This window comes from Capra hircus, chromosome 2 (genome assembly GCF_001704415.2).
Source record: "Capra hircus breed San Clemente chromosome 2, ASM170441v1, whole genome shotgun sequence".
In the NCBI taxonomy this organism is placed as follows: domain Eukaryota; kingdom Metazoa; phylum Chordata; class Mammalia; order Artiodactyla; family Bovidae; genus Capra; species Capra hircus.
In genome coordinates this window covers 109,830,233-109,847,752 of record NC_030809.1, presented here as the reverse complement: position 1 = coordinate 109,847,752, position 17,520 = coordinate 109,830,233, and the positions used below count along the sequence as shown (strand labels likewise).

Genomic DNA, 17,520 nt, shown 5'->3' with positions numbered 1-17,520 from the left:
CATCCCAAGATGTTAACAAGTTATTTGTGAATAACAGAACTGTATTTAAAGCTTTTCTTTAAATTTTGCTAAAAATTTTTCACTCTTTAACAAATATGTATTATTTTATAATATTTTTAAAAGCTACTTTTAAGCATAAAAAGAGTTTTTAAGGCTAGTTACGCAAAGTGTACTTATAAAACCCGTGAAAATAATTCTGAGTTTACCTTGTAGCTCACTTTTAATAAGGCAACTTTCCATCATGTATAACAGCACAGTGACCATAATATCCAGCAGCTGACATTCTTCTGTTACCTGTCTGGCTAGCTCTTCATTGCTGAACAACTGAACACTAATATGCACAATTCTGTTAGACATAGTGTCCGATTCATGACTTTTCTTCAGTGTCTTCATAATGAAAGCATAATGTTGAACAAAAGTTTTTGTAAAAGCAACCTGTAAAATGTTTTAAACAGGAAGAAAAAAACACAGTTTAAGTTTGCTAGCACATTTTCAAAGTATTATACTAGCATTTTAAAGTATAAAATGGTATAAAGTATAAAAAGCATAAAGTGTGAATTATAAAGTACAAAATTTATAAAGCTAAGCTATGATTAGCTTATGACAATGTCCAAGACAACTGGAAAAGTAATTTCAATGATGGTAGTCTTACATTTGTCCCTTTTTTGAAAATTTGCAAAATAGTTTGATAGTTAAAAAAATATTCAATATGCATTTTAAATTATTAAAGTTTTAAAGCAATTACAAAGATGGTTTAAAAACACAAATCTTCACTTTGCACAAAGGTATCAATTCACTAATGTCTAAGTATGTCTTTGTCCTGGGCTAACTACTTTAGCAATAAAATCTAAAGTCTCATTTGAAAATCGAGTTGTTTACACAACTAAACAATAAGTGAGTCAATGTGACTACTCCAAAAGAAATGATATTTTTTCCTATTTGATCTGAAAGCCAACCAATATTTAAGTTTTCTGTTTTGGGTACCATATACACTTCATCCATTGTTTTCTTAAGGAGACATAAACATACAAAACAGCATTATTAAAGTGTCACTCCTAAAGAGGCTTTACTTCTTAAACCATAAGAAGAGCTAAACCATGATTCACTGTCTTTTCAGGCACAAAGCTGTATAACTTTGCCATAAACATAGAAGAGTAACTGGTGGGTCCACACCCTCTGAGACTAGAGACTTCACTCATCTACTTGTGTACATGAGTCAATACTATTGTGTCTTTAACAGTTATGGCCAGAAGCTACTAACTCTGTACTTTTCCCATGCTGAATCTCACAATCTAAATTCAGTTGTTCCCATTAAACATCTTCTCAAAGCATGTTGCATCTTTCTCCTTTAGAGAATTTACTACAATTTTTAACCACATATTTATTTGTGTAATTGTGCTTTTGTTTGTCCCCCAGCAATTTCTCTGGACCAAGTCTCATGCAGAAAGGTAACCCTAAGAATCCTGCTCTGTAAAAGTGCTTTGATTCAGATCTAAAATACTGTGCTTTTTGTATAGGCCCTCTTTTGGCAACTGAGCTGAGAAATAAATCAAAAAGATTTAATGTTGAAAAGGCAAAGAAAGGCGAGCAAAGTTCAGAAAAGAAGGAAAAAATATAGATACCTTATACTCTTGATCTGGAAGCATGTTGAGTAAGAAAGTCACCATCTTCTGGGGAAATTCATATTTTATTGTCCAAAACAATAGCTCTTCTAAGAAACTTTTATGTTTCAAAACATCCATTATGGATTGATCTACATAAGAAAAATAAATTCACCCTAATGATTTAAGTTGCTCATCTCATTTAAACCTTACTATAACAACCCAGCAATCTCAAACATCTGAATATGCCTAAAAATCAAGGCTATCCTTTCAATAATTTAATACTAACAATATCAAGTTGTTTCTATAATGTCCACAGTACAATAAAATACGTAGTCCTTATAATTCAACATAAAGTAGTTACTAGAAAAATAATTACTTGTCCTTAAACATAAGAACCAGACATGAAACAATGAACTGGTTCCAAACTGGGAAAAGAATATGTCAAAGCAGTATATTGTCACCCTACTATTTTAACTTATATGCAGAGTACATCATGCAAAATGCCAGGCTGGATGAAGCACAAGCTGGAATCAAAGACTGCTGGGAGAAATATCAATAACCTCAGATATACAGATGACACCAACTTTATGGCAAAAAAACGAACAGAAACAAGAGCCTCTTGATGAAAGTGAAAGAGGAGAGTGAAAAAGCTGGCTTAAAAATCAATATTCAAAAACTAAGATCATGGCATCCGGTCCCATCACTTCGTGACAAATAGATGGGCAAACAATGGGAAACAGTGTCAGACTTAATTTTCTTGGGCTCCAAAATCACTGCAGGTGGTGACTGCAGCCATGAAATTAAAGGACGCTTACTCCTTAGAAGAAAAGCTATGACCAACCTAGACAGCATATTAAAAAGCAGAGACATTACTTTGCCAACAAAGGTCCATCTAGTCAAAGCTACGGTTTTTCCAGTAGTCATGTATGGATGTGAGAGTTGGACCATAAAGAAAGCTGAGAGCCGAACAATTGATACTTTTGACCTGTGGTATGGGAGAAGACTCTTGAGAGTCCCTTGGACTGCAAGGAGATCAAACCAGTCCATCCTAAAGGAAATCAGTCCTTTAGAATATTCACTGGAAGAACTGATGCCGAAGCTGAAGCTCCAATACTTTGGCTACCTGATGCAAAGACCTGACTCATTTGAAAAGACCCTGATGCTGGGAATGACTGAGGGCAGGAGGAGAAGGGGATGAAAGAAGATGAGAAAGCTGGATGGTATCACCGACTCGATGGACATGAGTTTGAGCAAGGTCCAGGAGTTGGTGATGGACAGGGACGCCTGGAGTGCTGCAGTTCATGGGGTCACAAATAGTCAGACACAACTGAGTGACTGAACTGAAGCATAAGCCCTTTATCTAAAACTTCTACTATCATTTAAAACAATTATCTTACAAGGACAATATTCATGGCACATAATTTAAATAGTAATAATTTTAAACTAAAAACACACTATTAAGGACAAACTCCAATTTTGTTTTAAAAAGTCTTTATAGAATAATTCATCTATTTCTTTAAAATTATCCTTCATAAACGAAATGTTAACTTCACTAGAGAAAATATCATTAGTGCACAGCTTACTCTAATATACAAAAGCATTTACTCTCTTCTGGTAGGAACATACCAGGAAACATATAGAAAATCAGCTATGTTTACATGCACTGGACTCAGGATGCCCTCTTCAGACATAGAGGAAACAGGAAATGGATGTACGTTTTGAATTAAAAGGTATTCAAAGGGGGAATAAATTATCTCCTGGGAAGCCTATTTCTAAAGCCAAGTGCCACTTCTTGACGGTTAGGCTCTCTCCTGCCTATCTCTGCCTCCTTGCCTTGCTGAATCAACAGAAAGGTCTCAACTGGTACGTGAGGAACTGAATTTTTTTAAATTTTACACTGGAGTATATTTGATTACCAATGCTGTGTTAGTTTCAAGGTGTACAGCAAAGTGTGAATTGAATGTTTTTCATACTTTAGTTCTCTTTTACCCCTCAAAATGAACTAGAAAATTCTATTAATCTTTACTAAAGCAAACTATCTTGGGATACTGCTCTGAATCATCAACTCTATATAAGGGCATTAAGTGTCAACTATGGACTGGTTCAGTGCTTAAGCAAGAACTAGAGTTAGAGGAGAGATCTGAAAAACCAGTATCCCATGAATCAAAATACTCAGGTATAGCCCTAACTAATTACATGTCAAGTAGTCTTCCAGGGTAATCTGGCCGAATTTTTAATTAACCCTATCCCAATCCTATCCCCGTGCTACAGTTCTTCTATTATTGAGTAATGTGTTCATATCACAAGGTGGCTCAGTGGTAAAGAATCTGCCTGCCGATGCAGGAGACTCAAGAGAGGCAAGTTTGATCCCAGGGTCAGAAAGATCCTCTGGAAGAGGAAATGGCAACCCACTCCAGTATTCTTACCTGGAAAACCCCAAAGACAGAGAAGCCTGACGGGCTACAGTCCAGGGGGTGGCAAAAGAGCCAGACACAACTTAGCGACTAAACAATAACATCATTATCTCCTCAGGTAATGAGTCTAAAAGAGTAACCTCAGTATTTAATCACTCTCTTGATTTTTTTGTAAAACACTGAGTTTAATAAGACTTATATCAGATATAACTTTAATCCAATTTTCCATTAATAATTAACAAGCACTATTTTCAGAATAACAAATTCATTAATCTAGAAACACTATAATTTAAACTATACAGAGACAAAAATATCTGCTAATCCCCCATCTAACTCCCTTTCAGTGGAGCCTTCAGTATAAGCCATATGCAGGACTAAACATAGAAATACAATTATACTATACAGCTTTTATTTGGAAATAAAAAAATTTTTTTTTTCAATTCTCACAATTTTCTACTTGTACAACAGAAATCTCTTCCTCCTGCCACTTCCAGGATATGGCAATGATTTAAAAGAGAAATGATCAGTTTTGCAAGAAATGAGGTAAAATATATTCAAAGGTCACACTGATAGATTCAAAGTCAAAAAGTAACAAAACTAGGGGCCAAATGAATTAGGTGACAGGAATAAAAAGCTTATAATTAAAAATTAGAATATAACCTACAGCACACATTGCTGAAGCCAATTTATTTCTCAAAATTCACTTGGTACTAACATGACTGAGAATTTCACTGACTACCAAAAAAATATCCCTGCCAGATAAGTGCTTCTGAAAATAATTACAAAGCTGAACAAAACTAGTACTATTTATTCTTTTTTTAAAACTAGTAGTATTTATTCTTAAATTCATAGTTATAACTCTCTGCAAGTTTATATTAGCCAAAGAAAAGCCTGAAGCTACCATAATTGTACATCAAGCATTAAAAATTAAAGATATATTAACTTTGTTTTAAATAAATAAAATAATCGAATACCCCAGAAAAGCTCTGCCTTCTATTAAAATGAAAATAGCTGCTATTATGTACAATCCAATTTTTCTATCTTCAGACACAAAAGTGGGGGTGAGGGGTGAACCACAACGTCTTCACTGTTATTCTTAAAAGATACCAGTTTGCCAAGATATTTAAAGCATGTGTTATGTGTTTTATACGTTATGTTATAGTAATCTGGTTAGAAATGCTTTCATTAGTTATGTATGATTATTACCTTTAAAATCTTGATTAAACTATCATGACCTTCACAACATCTAAAACCACTTCAAGCGAAATTGTAAAACAAAATTTCTGAATTAGTATGTGGTATAAATGAATGACAGCTTTTCATTTAGACAGTAGAGTCCAGGCTCTGCAACTCACCAGCTCATCTTGACCATGTTAGCCGAAGTCCTCTAGGCCTAAGCCTTTTCATCCTTAAAACTGAACTTTTGAAAATAGGCAGTGATGTGTTTGTTAGCACAGTGCCTCTCCTCTTGTCCAACATTACATATTTTATTTTCAGCTCACTTTCAAACTGTTGAATCAAATTCTTACAAAAACTAAACCACTCTGGACTTCAGACATTTTCAAAGGCAACAATCACTTCTTGAAAAGAGTTTCTACTAAGTGAAAAAGCCATTTCTTCAATGTACATACTCAAACCAAACATGATAACTAATCAAGTCTAAAATCTCTTTACTACTTCTTACCAGTAAAGGGAAGGAAAAGACAACAATCTATCTCAAATGCAAAAAAAATTCAGGTATAAAAGAAAATAAACTTCAACGTGAAGTCTGCATAAAAAATGTCTTAAGCCAGAGTTTGACCAGGCTGAAGGAAAACAATGACCTCTTAACACCACGAGAGGTTATTTTCTGAACATCCCTGAAGCTTAAACTCAAGTATATGCCTAACAATCTCCTCCAACTCAGATGTATCTCAAGGACTCAGGTAAGCACATGCATAATTCTGGTTAAGTCAAAAAGCCAGGTAGCCAAATGGGTTTCTAATCTCTTTCAGGCATTACAGATTTTCTTCAGGGCCAAGAAAAAGGGGAACATGTTGCAGGCGTGCATCCTGGACAGCAAATCAAATTTCATGCCCTCTGCTAACAGTCCATAAGTTGAATGCAGCAACGTGAGTAACTAAGAACAGACTTACAAAATGAGCCTCAACTGAAACTGTCTGCTTGCTCCACCTTTCCAAGCAGTCTTAAACTTTCCGAAAGACACACTTGGCAGTAGAAAAAAGAATCATTTCATGAAAATATTTTAACCTCTGAAGACTTTCTAACAGATCATACTAACCCAGAAAATAAGACCATGCTAAGATTCAGAAATCCATTTCAAAAACGGAGCACAGGCTACCAACTAATAACAAGTACTCTTGAAAAGCTTTGAGGGAGGGTCAAGAAAATATAGTGATAAAGCATTTAAACTCTGGGATTTGAATCAAGGACCTACCTCTCATTAGCTGTTATGCCTAACATGCCTTCATTCCTCATTCATAAAACAGTAGTAACAATAAAACCTACTACATACGGTTACTGTGAGAATGAAATGACAGAATGCACATGCGGTGATTAGCACTATGTCTAGCATATACAGAAGTTCGATAAATATTACTAATCTATTCCCTCACTACAGGCACATCTACTTTCTCCTTTGCATCAACATATATTGAGTCCTTACTGAGCCCTTAATATGTGTTAAGTGCCATTCATTCTCATTTTCTTTCACTCTCGTTACTTTTTCTGATGCATACCCACACTACTTCCCTGCTGCTCATCCTTTTCCATTCTAGAAACTGCATACCCCGGATTACAAAAAGATACAAATCAAATTTAAGCTTTATACCAAAAACGCTGGATCCAAATCAAAAGATTCAATGAGAAGACTATTTTTCTGGCTCAAATATAATATTGCTCATTTTATGAAGAAAACAATGAATAAAAATCCCAACAGTAAGGGTTTCACTTGCTTTTGAGGTCCCCAACAATCATCCCCTATCAACTCTTTCTCCATATTGAACACATCTAATAACATAACTCTCTCTTCAAACAGCTTTGATGGCCAGCCAACCAAGTGCTCTTAGTAATTAAGCATTTTTTAACACAAGAAAAAAAACAAAATATAAATACCTTTGGTGTTACTGCTTAGTTTGACCCTCTTTCTCTTGCCCAGACCTTGACTCCCATCCTGATCCTCCTGGAGAAAAACAAAATTAGCATTATCTGTAGTCCTAGTCATGAATTTATATATTTTTTGTAAATTTAAATATGCTTATAAATTATATTAAATATAAAATACAGGTGTGCTTACATATTATTAATAATTTTACTCTTATGTATTTGCTATAATAAAATATACTTTAATACTGAAACTTTTAATTGAAATTAAATTTAAAATTAGCATTATAATTAAATATATCATGAAAATTCTTAGGATTAAAATGTAAGAGTTCTTAAACTTAATCTGTGCCTCTAATGAAAGACTCTCAAATGCCGCAAAATCCCAAAATAAAAATCTTCCTAACTTATAAACAAAATATTAAATGCACAAAGAAGCTAAAGGGGAGGAGGGAAAAGATTAGCATAGGAAGGAAGAGGAGAAGGAGAAGGGGGTTAAAGCAATGAACAGAGGAAAAGTTTTGAAGAGTCTAATACAAGCAAATGAGTTCAAGAGATCAAGTTCTGAAAAATAAGCACAGTATGTTAGAAGATGGAGTTGATGGTCAAAAAAACATTAATAAAAACAAATTATTATGTGGCTCAGATGGTAAAGCATCTGCCCGCAATGCAGGAGACTGGGGTTCGATCCCTGGGTTGGGAAGATCCCTGGAGAAGGAAATGGCAACCCACTCCAGTACTCTTGCCTGGAAAATTCCATGGACTGAGGAGCCTGGTAGGCTACAGTCCATGGGGTCACAAAGAGTTGGACACAACTGAGCGACTTCACTTTCACTTTTACTAGGAAAGAAAACCCAAGAAGAAAATATATGTATTTCTGCTCACACGTGATATATCCATTCCTGAAAAAAATACCTCACACTAAAAATAACAAGGCTTATGGGGAATAGAAGAGTGAGGGACAGACCATCCACAACCTATTCTGTAACCAAGAAAGTGTATAACCAAAGATATAACAAAAGAATAATTGGTACCTGGGGAGATCATTTGGATGCCCAGGCAAACATCCTGGAGTGGTTTGAGAGAGTCTCACGGGTTGTTAACAACATACCACCACAACAGAGTGAGAAGCCAGCTGACCGAGACAACATAAAGGGAAGAGGAGCAAAGGAAGCAGCCTGCCAGCAGTGAAACCAACAGTGAAGCTAGGAATGTGCCTCTAAAGCAGGAAGCCATGGGTGCAGCTGCTCAGTTCTAATTTCCTTCAAATGCTGCTGAAAAGGTTCCTTTTCCCTTCACAGATGAAGGTGTGTTTCTCTCCAGATAAAGGACATGACTATGCCCCATTATCCCAGATCTCCTGAACTATTACATAGTTCAGGGAAGATTACACAGGAATCCAAAACTTCCATGTTATACTGACATCTTTTTCCTCTTTTCCAAACATATATGAACCAACTGGTATAAAGACATGAGTGGTAGTATTTTGGCATACTGTCTGTTATGCTAACCAATTACACTGATGGCAGGATAGAACCATGGTACAAATTCCCAGACACTTTCTCAATTAAATCAAACCTCCAAAGCAGAAAAGCCTCAGCTTTATGCTACAGCTCAACCCACTGGTATAGTATTCTTGGCCTATATACCAAGCCTTAACTGCAAGTTTCTGACAAGTCCAGCATCAGCCCTAAGGACCAGTCTGGAGGTTCCCAAAGATACCTCAGAGCTCAGTCATTCAGCATTTACTAAGCACTTCGATATGCCCTCTGTTAACCCCCACCAAAGCCAGGCCTCTATGGTCATCTACTTGGCAACAGTAGTGACAGTCAAACAAACTACACTGCCTCATCCTTTGCCACCCTCACCTTGTCCAAAGAGAAACCCAGCCAGTATGAAATGTGGAGCCATAAAAGACAGATATACGAATGTAAACCATGCCACAAGACCCAGAAGATTGTAAAATTTGAGATTTTAGCTAATAGTCATTTATGAAACTGTTCTTCTGCCCAGAGAAAAAGACCAAAAAAACCCAAAACTTTTAATATTATAATCCAGGGTAGGATTATTTCATAATTTCAAATTAAAACTTCCTATGAAAAGTGTATCCTTGGTCAAGCAACGGCCTTGACAATACAAAGTTTTAAAAATTTCCCAAACTGACACTTTAAAGGACAAGTAAAATTAGTCAAGCTAGGGAGAGAAAAGTCATTCCAAGAGGGCACAAAGACGAAAGTCTAGAAACAAAGATTAACCTGACATCATCATAGATATCAAATTCAGCTAGGAAGAGAGTCTACCTCCATTTAAACAGGTGGGATAATGGGTAGTCTTGTACTACACTTGAGAGAGTATATAACAGAACAATTTTCCTGAATGGCAATTTGTCAATACACATATGTAAAGTCATTAAAGTATATCTATCACTGGAACAGAAATTCCAGTTCTAAGAATTTATCTTAAAGAAATAATCAGACAAGTGAATAGGGACTATCTGCATAACACTCATCACAATGTTATTTATTTACAATGGCAAAAAAAAAAAACAACTTTGGTTTCCAACAGCAGAGCAGGGAATTAGGGAAATAAATTATAGCACAAATATACTCTTTAAAGAAAAACAACACTAGAGTTCCATATTCATTATGACCAGGTAAATGTTCAAAACCTATTACTATAAATTAGAAAAAAAAAAAGCATGCTATGAAGGATAGCATATAGACTATGAAATCATTTAAGTAGTGATACCACACACAAATAAAATATGTTAAAATATACTCTTTGTTACAGATATTTAAAACTACCATTAGTAAGAAAAGCAAGTTACAGAATAGCATATACAGCATGGAGTCTCTAAAATATATCATGTATAAAATCTGTTAAAATATATATGATTAGAGTAAGCCACCTCTAAATGATAGAGTAATAGGTAATTTCATCATCTTTTTGCTAATATTAATTTTCTATTTATTCAATGGTGACAATGAATTATAGCTTTAAGCTAATGAAATTAAAAGACGCTTACTCCTTGGAAGAAAAGTTATGACCAACCTAGGTAGCATATTCAAAAGCAGAGACATTACTTTGCCAACAAAGGTCCATCTAGTCAAGGCTATGGTTTTTCCAGTGGTCATGTATAGATGTGAGAGTTGAGCGCTGAAGAATTGATGCTTTTGAACTGTGGTGTTGGAGAAGACTCTTGCGAGTCCCTTGGACTGCAAGGAGATCCAACCAGTCCATTCTGAAGGAGATCAGCCCTGGGATTTCTTTGGAAGGAATGATGCTGAAGCTGAAACTCCAGTACTTTGGCCACCTCATGCGAAGAGTTGACTCATTGGAAAAGACACTGAGGCTGGGAGAGATTGGGGGCAGGAGGAGAAGGGGATGAGAGAGGATGAGATGGCTGGGTGGCATCACTGACTCGATGGACGTGAGTCTGAGTGAACTCCGGGAGTTGGTGATGGACAGGGAGGCCTGGCGTGCTGCAATGCATGGGGTCGCAAAGAATCGGACACGACTGAGCGACTGAACTGAACTGAATGAATGTTTTTAATACTAATTATGATTTCCAATCCTAACTATAACAATCTACTCAAGATAATGGATTAGTGTGTTATCTATTTCAAGTTCTACTTTTTTTGGCCGCACCTCGCAGCGTGTAGGATCTTAGTTCGCCAACCAGCGATAGAATACCCGCCCCTGCTGTGGAAGCATGGAGTCTTAACTACTGGACCACCAGGGAAATGCCAAGAAAGAACAAAAGTTTCAACGAACAGGAATAACTTCCAGTGGTGGGATATTCAGGCATTAAGGAAGATGAAAACAATTTAGTTATGATGACAACAAAACCCCACCCCAAACTCAAGATGGAGAGTAGAGTTCTTCCCCTTTTATCCACGAGAAAACAGTATAGAACCCTAGGGGAAAATAATGGGTCCAGTGAACAAGAGAGGAAATAAACCACCTCAACTGAGACAGCATTCATACAACTCTCAGAAACACTCTCAAAAAATGTTAGCTAGGTTCCTGAGCAGAGAAGTAGACAACACTGCACGTGTGTCTCAGACACAGGCAGACTCCCTCCCTAGCTGAGTTTGATATCTATGTCCAACAGCAGAGAAGACTCTTCCCCACCTTGCCCTCCCCAACTCCCCAGAAAACAGATTCAAACTCCTAGCCTGCAAAATCTACAGGTGGTTTTCAACCCAAATCAACTGTTCTTTCTTTGATGGATTTACTGGACAGATGAAAAAACATGAGCTCCGTAAAAAGAAGTCAAGTTAAATTCACAGTTGGTTAAAACAATACTCAATGTTAATACAAAACACACAAGGCTAAAATGAACATTTAACATAGCAGATAATAAAAATAAAATCCAAAGGAGGTCTTGAGAAACTAGAATAAAGTGAAAACATTTATGTAAGCCACTGTAACATGAGACTGTTTGCTTTAAATTAATTTTACAAATACAAAGCAGAGAGGGAGCTCTCAAACTTGTCAGCTATAAATCTGAAGGGGTAAGTGAGTGAGGGACCTGAGTATTTCATTTGACCACTGGAGCTTCTGCCACAGTTTAGCACTGCTGCTAAAATGCTAACAAAAAACCTTAGGCCTAAAGGAAGCCATAACATGCTTCATGAGAACCTGTCCTTGTGACTCTGTACCAAAATCAGATCTTAATTTTAAAAGGGAATGAAGAGGTGAAAGAGCTATGAACAGCAGAGAATACTGTATAACTAAAGCTAAAAAGTTAAAGGGGTGTCTAATGGGAGTAAAATTAAAATGTTTCCATAGGGAAAAACAAGAAAGGTGGGAAAATTATGATATTTAACACGGTATTGAGAACAGGTTCCTAATAATTGGAGCTATCAAAGAAAGGATCAAGTTGCCTCATTAGCTAGGTCAGCTCTCAACCACTGGAAGTTTATGGAGAGGCTGATCATTTGTGAGTAATGTCATAAAATCAAACGCTAAACTGGCAAAGAAATGTCTTAAATATTTCTAAGGCCTCCTCACCAAAATTTCTGTGATTCCCAACTCTATCCTTTACCATTAATGTAATTTATAACTAATTAAAATCAAACCTTGTACCTCTAAAAGTAAAGTCATATTTTTCTTTTACTTATTCATTTATGAAAAGTTATTTTAGCTTTCAATTGCAATAATCCTGCTTTTGCTACAAGTTCTGAGCAAATTAGTTTTAACTCTTCACTGGATTCTTTCTTGAATAAAAGCAAGAATATTGACAGCACATTTACATAGTAACTTATTTTGTTAAGTGATTATTTCTCTTACGTAAGAATATGAAATACATAAGACTAGAGGCAAACAAATTAATAAATAGTGGTAATCTCTGGACAGCACAGCTGGAGGTAAATGTTTTCTTTTTTCTATCTGTCAATTTTTCCATAATGGACGTTCAAATTTTATGGTTACACGAGGGAAAATGTGTTTATTTATTTATTTAATTTGTATTAACAGCTAAATGTATCAAAGTCACAAAGATTAATGGTCTGGTCAATACACATAGATAAATGGACACTGCTTATGGTAACAGCCACAGTGAAAATAATCTTTCCTTGAAAAGTTATCTTGATTTAAACAGTACTATTTTCTCTAAGAAACTCTCTATTACACCCATGTACATATAATACTGGAGATAATTTTCTTTTGAACTGAATTATCTGATGACTGAACAAATCTAAACAAAAAATGAATAAACATAAACTCTCATTTTAAAGTACTTCATTAAGTTAAAATGTGTTTCTATTTTATTTCAGCTTCATTCAACACAAAGAACATTTTCAACTCTTATTACATATTAGCTACACACACCAAAAAAAAAAAAAAAACCAGTAAGTAGTAGTAGTATGAAGAATGTCATGGGTATAAATAGCCCTGCTGAGTACATAATGTTCTGTTACTCTAGGGACAGCAGGGACAAATATCTGACACAACTTGCATGAATAAAATTAAGTAGACAGCAGTATGCTCATTCAAGTAAAACTTTAAACAGGAAAAATCTTGCTGCTGTTAAAGAGTTTCAAACCTGTTTCTTCATTTTTCAAATTGGCAGAATTAGACTACGCCTAGGATCTCTTCCAATTCAAACTTACAACATTTTCTTAATTGTTATAACTCCCTCTCTATAGCAGTTTTTGAGATGTCATTGCCCTCTTCTCATCCTGTCTCCCTTTTCATATATTTTGCTAAATTATAAGAATAAAATCACGAAAGGGGTTTGTTCAATAACCCTATGGGCCTGTAGAGTAAGGATGTAGAAATTCCAATCCTTAAGCCATATTCAGCTCTTCACTAAATTTCAAATGCTAAAAGCAAACATATAATTTGTGACTGCAGTTGCAAAATAAAATGCAATATGGCTTTAAAAGCTTTAAAGAAATTTTTAAATGGCATAAAATAGAGATTTTATGTATCTGTATCAGTTCAGTTCAGTGACTCAGTCATGTCTGACTCTGTGACCCCATGGACTGCAGCACACCAGGCTTCCCTGTCCATCAGCAACCTCCAGAACTTGCTCAAACTCATGTCCATTGATTTGGTGATGCCATCTAGGCATCTTATCCTCTGTCGTCCCCTTCTCCTCCTGCCTTCAATCTTTCCCAGAATCAGGGACGTTTCTAATGAGTCAGTTCTTTGCATCAGGTGGCCAAAGTACTGGAGCTTCAGCTTCAGCAACAGTTCTTCCAATGAATATTAAGGACTGATTTCCTTTAGAATGGACTGGTTCCATCTCACTGCAGTCCAAGGGACTCTCAAGAGTCTTCTCCAACACCACAGTTAAAAAGCATCAATTCTGGTACCCTTATATTAACATTTTCTATCTCCTTATCCTTTCATCTACTTTCTCCTTTATTTATTCCATCCTTATTAAATTACTGCTTGCATTTTCATCATTTATATATGTAAAAATGCTTTGAAAAGAACTATAACACAAATTTAAAATAGTTTTAAATCAATTTTTTCAAACATCATTAGGCTTCACAGGTGGCACAATAGATAAAGAATCTGCCTACAATGCAAGAGACATGGATTTGATCCCTAGGTCGGGAAGATCCCCTAGAGTAGGAAATGGCAACCCACTCCAGTATTCTTGTCTGGAGACTTCCATGGCCCGGAAATTTCCAAAAGCCTGGAAAGCTGCATTTCATAGGGTTGCAAAAGAGTCGGCCATGACTGAGCAACTGAGCACAGGGAACTCTACTTAATGCCCTGTGGTGCCTTAAATGGGAAGTAAACCCCCAAAAGAGGGGATACACATATATACATGGCTGACTCACTTTGCTGCACAGCAGAAAATAATACAAGATTGTAAAGCAATACATTACAATAAAGTTTTTAAGAAAGAGGGTGGAAATTCTTATATTTTCCCTCTAAATATATCACATCAAAACTCAATTAACTTACTTCTTATTTATGATTACCTAGGCACAAAAGGAAGCCTTTTCCATCCAAATCACTGGTCCTAATAAAATAATGTTTCTCATTATGAAATAAAAGCACAATAGAGACCCCAAGTAGAGATTAGCAAAAAAGTTATGGTAATTTTAGTTTCCATTTTAATCAAATTCAAAACTGTATTCTGTTCCTTAAGTTGCAATGAATCCTAGTAAAATTTTAATATGTCCCTTTTCATTCTACCAAGGTAAAGATCAATTCTTTTAAAACTCTCTTATAATTTTAAATATAAGCTTTCATTCTCTTGAGATATAATAATATAACTGTTATACTAAGGAACACTTTGATCTTCTTTAAAACCCTACAGTTGCCATTTCTGGCTAAAGTGGTATTTCATTATCATGTTATGGTTTTTCCCAACAGACAAGTACCACTTAAATAGTCAGGAAATTACATAATCAATCACTATATTGTATTTAGTTATAATCACCAGTCATTTCTAGGCTACCAAGAGAATCCAGGAAAAAGAATGGCAAATTTCACAACCTGGTTGTGGAAATTTTGAAACATGTTTATAAATTCTTTGACATCCCTACCTTCTGAGAGGTGGAATTTGCCTCCTTCTGCATTGAACCGACCTTAGCAACTCATAAGGAACAGAATGCACTGAAAGTGATACTATGTAAAATTCCAAGGCTAACACAGAAAAGGCTCCACAGCTGCTGCTCTTGAGTTACTCACATTGGGAAAAGCCACAACTGTATGAGAAGCCCAACAACTTGAGACCACCATGCTGGAGAAGCCACACGCAGGCTGAGTTCCCTGTGCACAGCCAGCATCAACTGGTAGCCCTGTTCAAGCATCTTATATCTCCAATTCAGCTGACCCTTCAGATGACTGCAGTTTCTCAGCCAACAAATAACAGGAATCTTGTGAGATAACCTAAGTGAGAACTGCCCAGCTGCCATTCCCAAATTTCTGAGTCATAAAATTGTTAACAAAACAAAAAATGGTAATTGTAAGCAACAAAGTTTAGGACAAATTTGCTGCACAGAAATAATAAGAACGGTTGGGTTTATCCACCTTACACTAAAAACTCTAGACCAACAGAGAGGAGACTTAGCATCCATTTGCAACTCTACTACTAACAAGATGGAATTCACTTGCCGAGTGGATCAGTTTATTATTTGAGATTCAGCTTCCTCATCTATAAGAAAGTTAGGCAAGAGGAACGCTCTAGAATTCATAATTTTTTAAACCTTCAAATTGCCTCCTTCACAACTTTTCTATTTCTAGCTCAAGATTTGACTTTGTTAGTATGTAAGTCAATAAAACATATATGAAATTTTTGATTTAAAAAATTATGATCACAATCTTAAAATAGAAAATTTCCTATCACTAAAACCCTTCTATGACTGGCCCTGGGTAATGGTCTTATCTTTGTACTTTTCCATACTTGTCATCTTAAATATGTGTGTGTGCCTTTTTTAAACCTAAAAACACAGTCTCATAAAATGTAAGATATGCCTACCCTATAGTCTGGGGCTTTCCAGATGCCACTAGTGGTAAAGAATCGGCCTCCCAATGCAAGAGATGGAAGAGACCCAGGTTTGATCCCCGGGTCAGGAAGATCCCTGGAGAAAGGAATGGCTACCCACTCCAGTATTCTTGCCTGGAAAATCCCACGGACAGAGGAATCTGGCGGGCTACAGTCCATGGAGTCCCAAAGAGTCAGACACAACTGAACAACTAACACTTGCACTTTTCACCCTGTAGTCAAGCAATTCCGTATCTTAGAGAGTTAACTGTTCAAAAAGAAATACAAGCACTGTATCTTATAATAAAAAATTGGAAATTACAAAAATGACTGGATAAACTGTGCTTATTCATATTTCAGAATACTGGTAAAACAACTACAATGTGTAATATTTGAGCAAACATTCAATTTAAAATTTTAAAGAGAAACTTCATTACTCTTAATCCATGTTTTAATAAACTTATTTTCTCTGGAAAGACAAGCAAAAATATCTGTCATATGACCCATGGTAGCTGAAAATTTCAGTATTTCAATCCCTTCTACATACAAAGCACTAGGACAAAAAACATTTATCAAGAGCCTAATTTGTATCTGGTTCATGAGAGATAATACATATGTTATTCCCTTTAATCCTAACACTAGAATATTCACCCTTTTTTCATGAGAAAATTCATATTAGGAAGCTTAAAACCTGGCAGAAAGCATTGCGATACTATGAGGCAATATTCAAACTCAGATCTGTCTAACAAAAGCTCAAGCTCCTTTTAAAGAAAAACCAGAGTGGGTATCCCTTCAACTTACATCCAGCTGAACAATTCTACTTCAAATTTTTAAGTTTTCAGATGTCCAAATGACCCCATTTTCATCCCATTTAAAGAATATGATAAATACACAAAGTATAAAAAGTACTTTTTTTTAATTGGAGGGTAACTGCTTTACAATGTTGTATTGGTTTCTGCCATACAACGTGAATCAGCCGTTAAGTATATATACACATATATATATATCCCTCCCACCCCACTGGCATGCCACCCCTCTGGGTGATCCCAGAGCAGCGGGCTGGGCTCCCTGTGTCATACAGCAGCTTCCCACTGGTGATCTGTTTTACTAAATGGTAGTGTATACATGTCAATGTATGCACAATGTCTCTCAATTCATCCCTCCCTCTCCTTCCCCTGCTGTGTCCACAAGTCCACTCTCTCTGTCTGCATCTCTATTCCTGCCCTACAAACAGGATCATCAGTACCATTTTTCTAAATTCCATATATGTGTTCATACACTATATTTGTTTTTTCTCTTTCTGACTTACTTCATTTTGTATAACAGCCTCTATGTTCATCCCCCTCAGTTCAACTGACTCACATTCATCCTTTTTATGGCTAAGTAATATTCCATTGTATACATGTACCACAACTTCTTTATCCATTGATCAGTCAATGGGCAC

The 17,520-nt window shown here is 35.9% G+C and overlaps 1 protein-coding gene across 6 annotated transcripts in view; it reads right to left on the bottom strand.

The window, feature by feature from the left end:
• The window catches only part of UBR3 (ubiquitin protein ligase E3 component n-recognin 3 (putative)), a 198,913-nt gene that overhangs the window by 130,554 nt on the left and 50,839 nt on the right, over positions 1–17,520 (bottom strand). For all 6 annotated transcript variants that reach the window (XM_013968944.2, XM_013968948.2, XM_013968965.2 and 3 more), the window contains exons 6-8: positions 7,133–7,199; positions 1,623–1,753; positions 207–435 (exon numbers count right to left, since the gene is read on the bottom strand). In XM_013968944.2, coding sequence (XP_013824398.2) covers positions 207–435; positions 1,623–1,753; positions 7,133–7,199 — 427 coding nt within the window. The remainder of the gene's footprint in view (positions 1–206; positions 436–1,622; positions 1,754–7,132; positions 7,200–17,520) is intronic.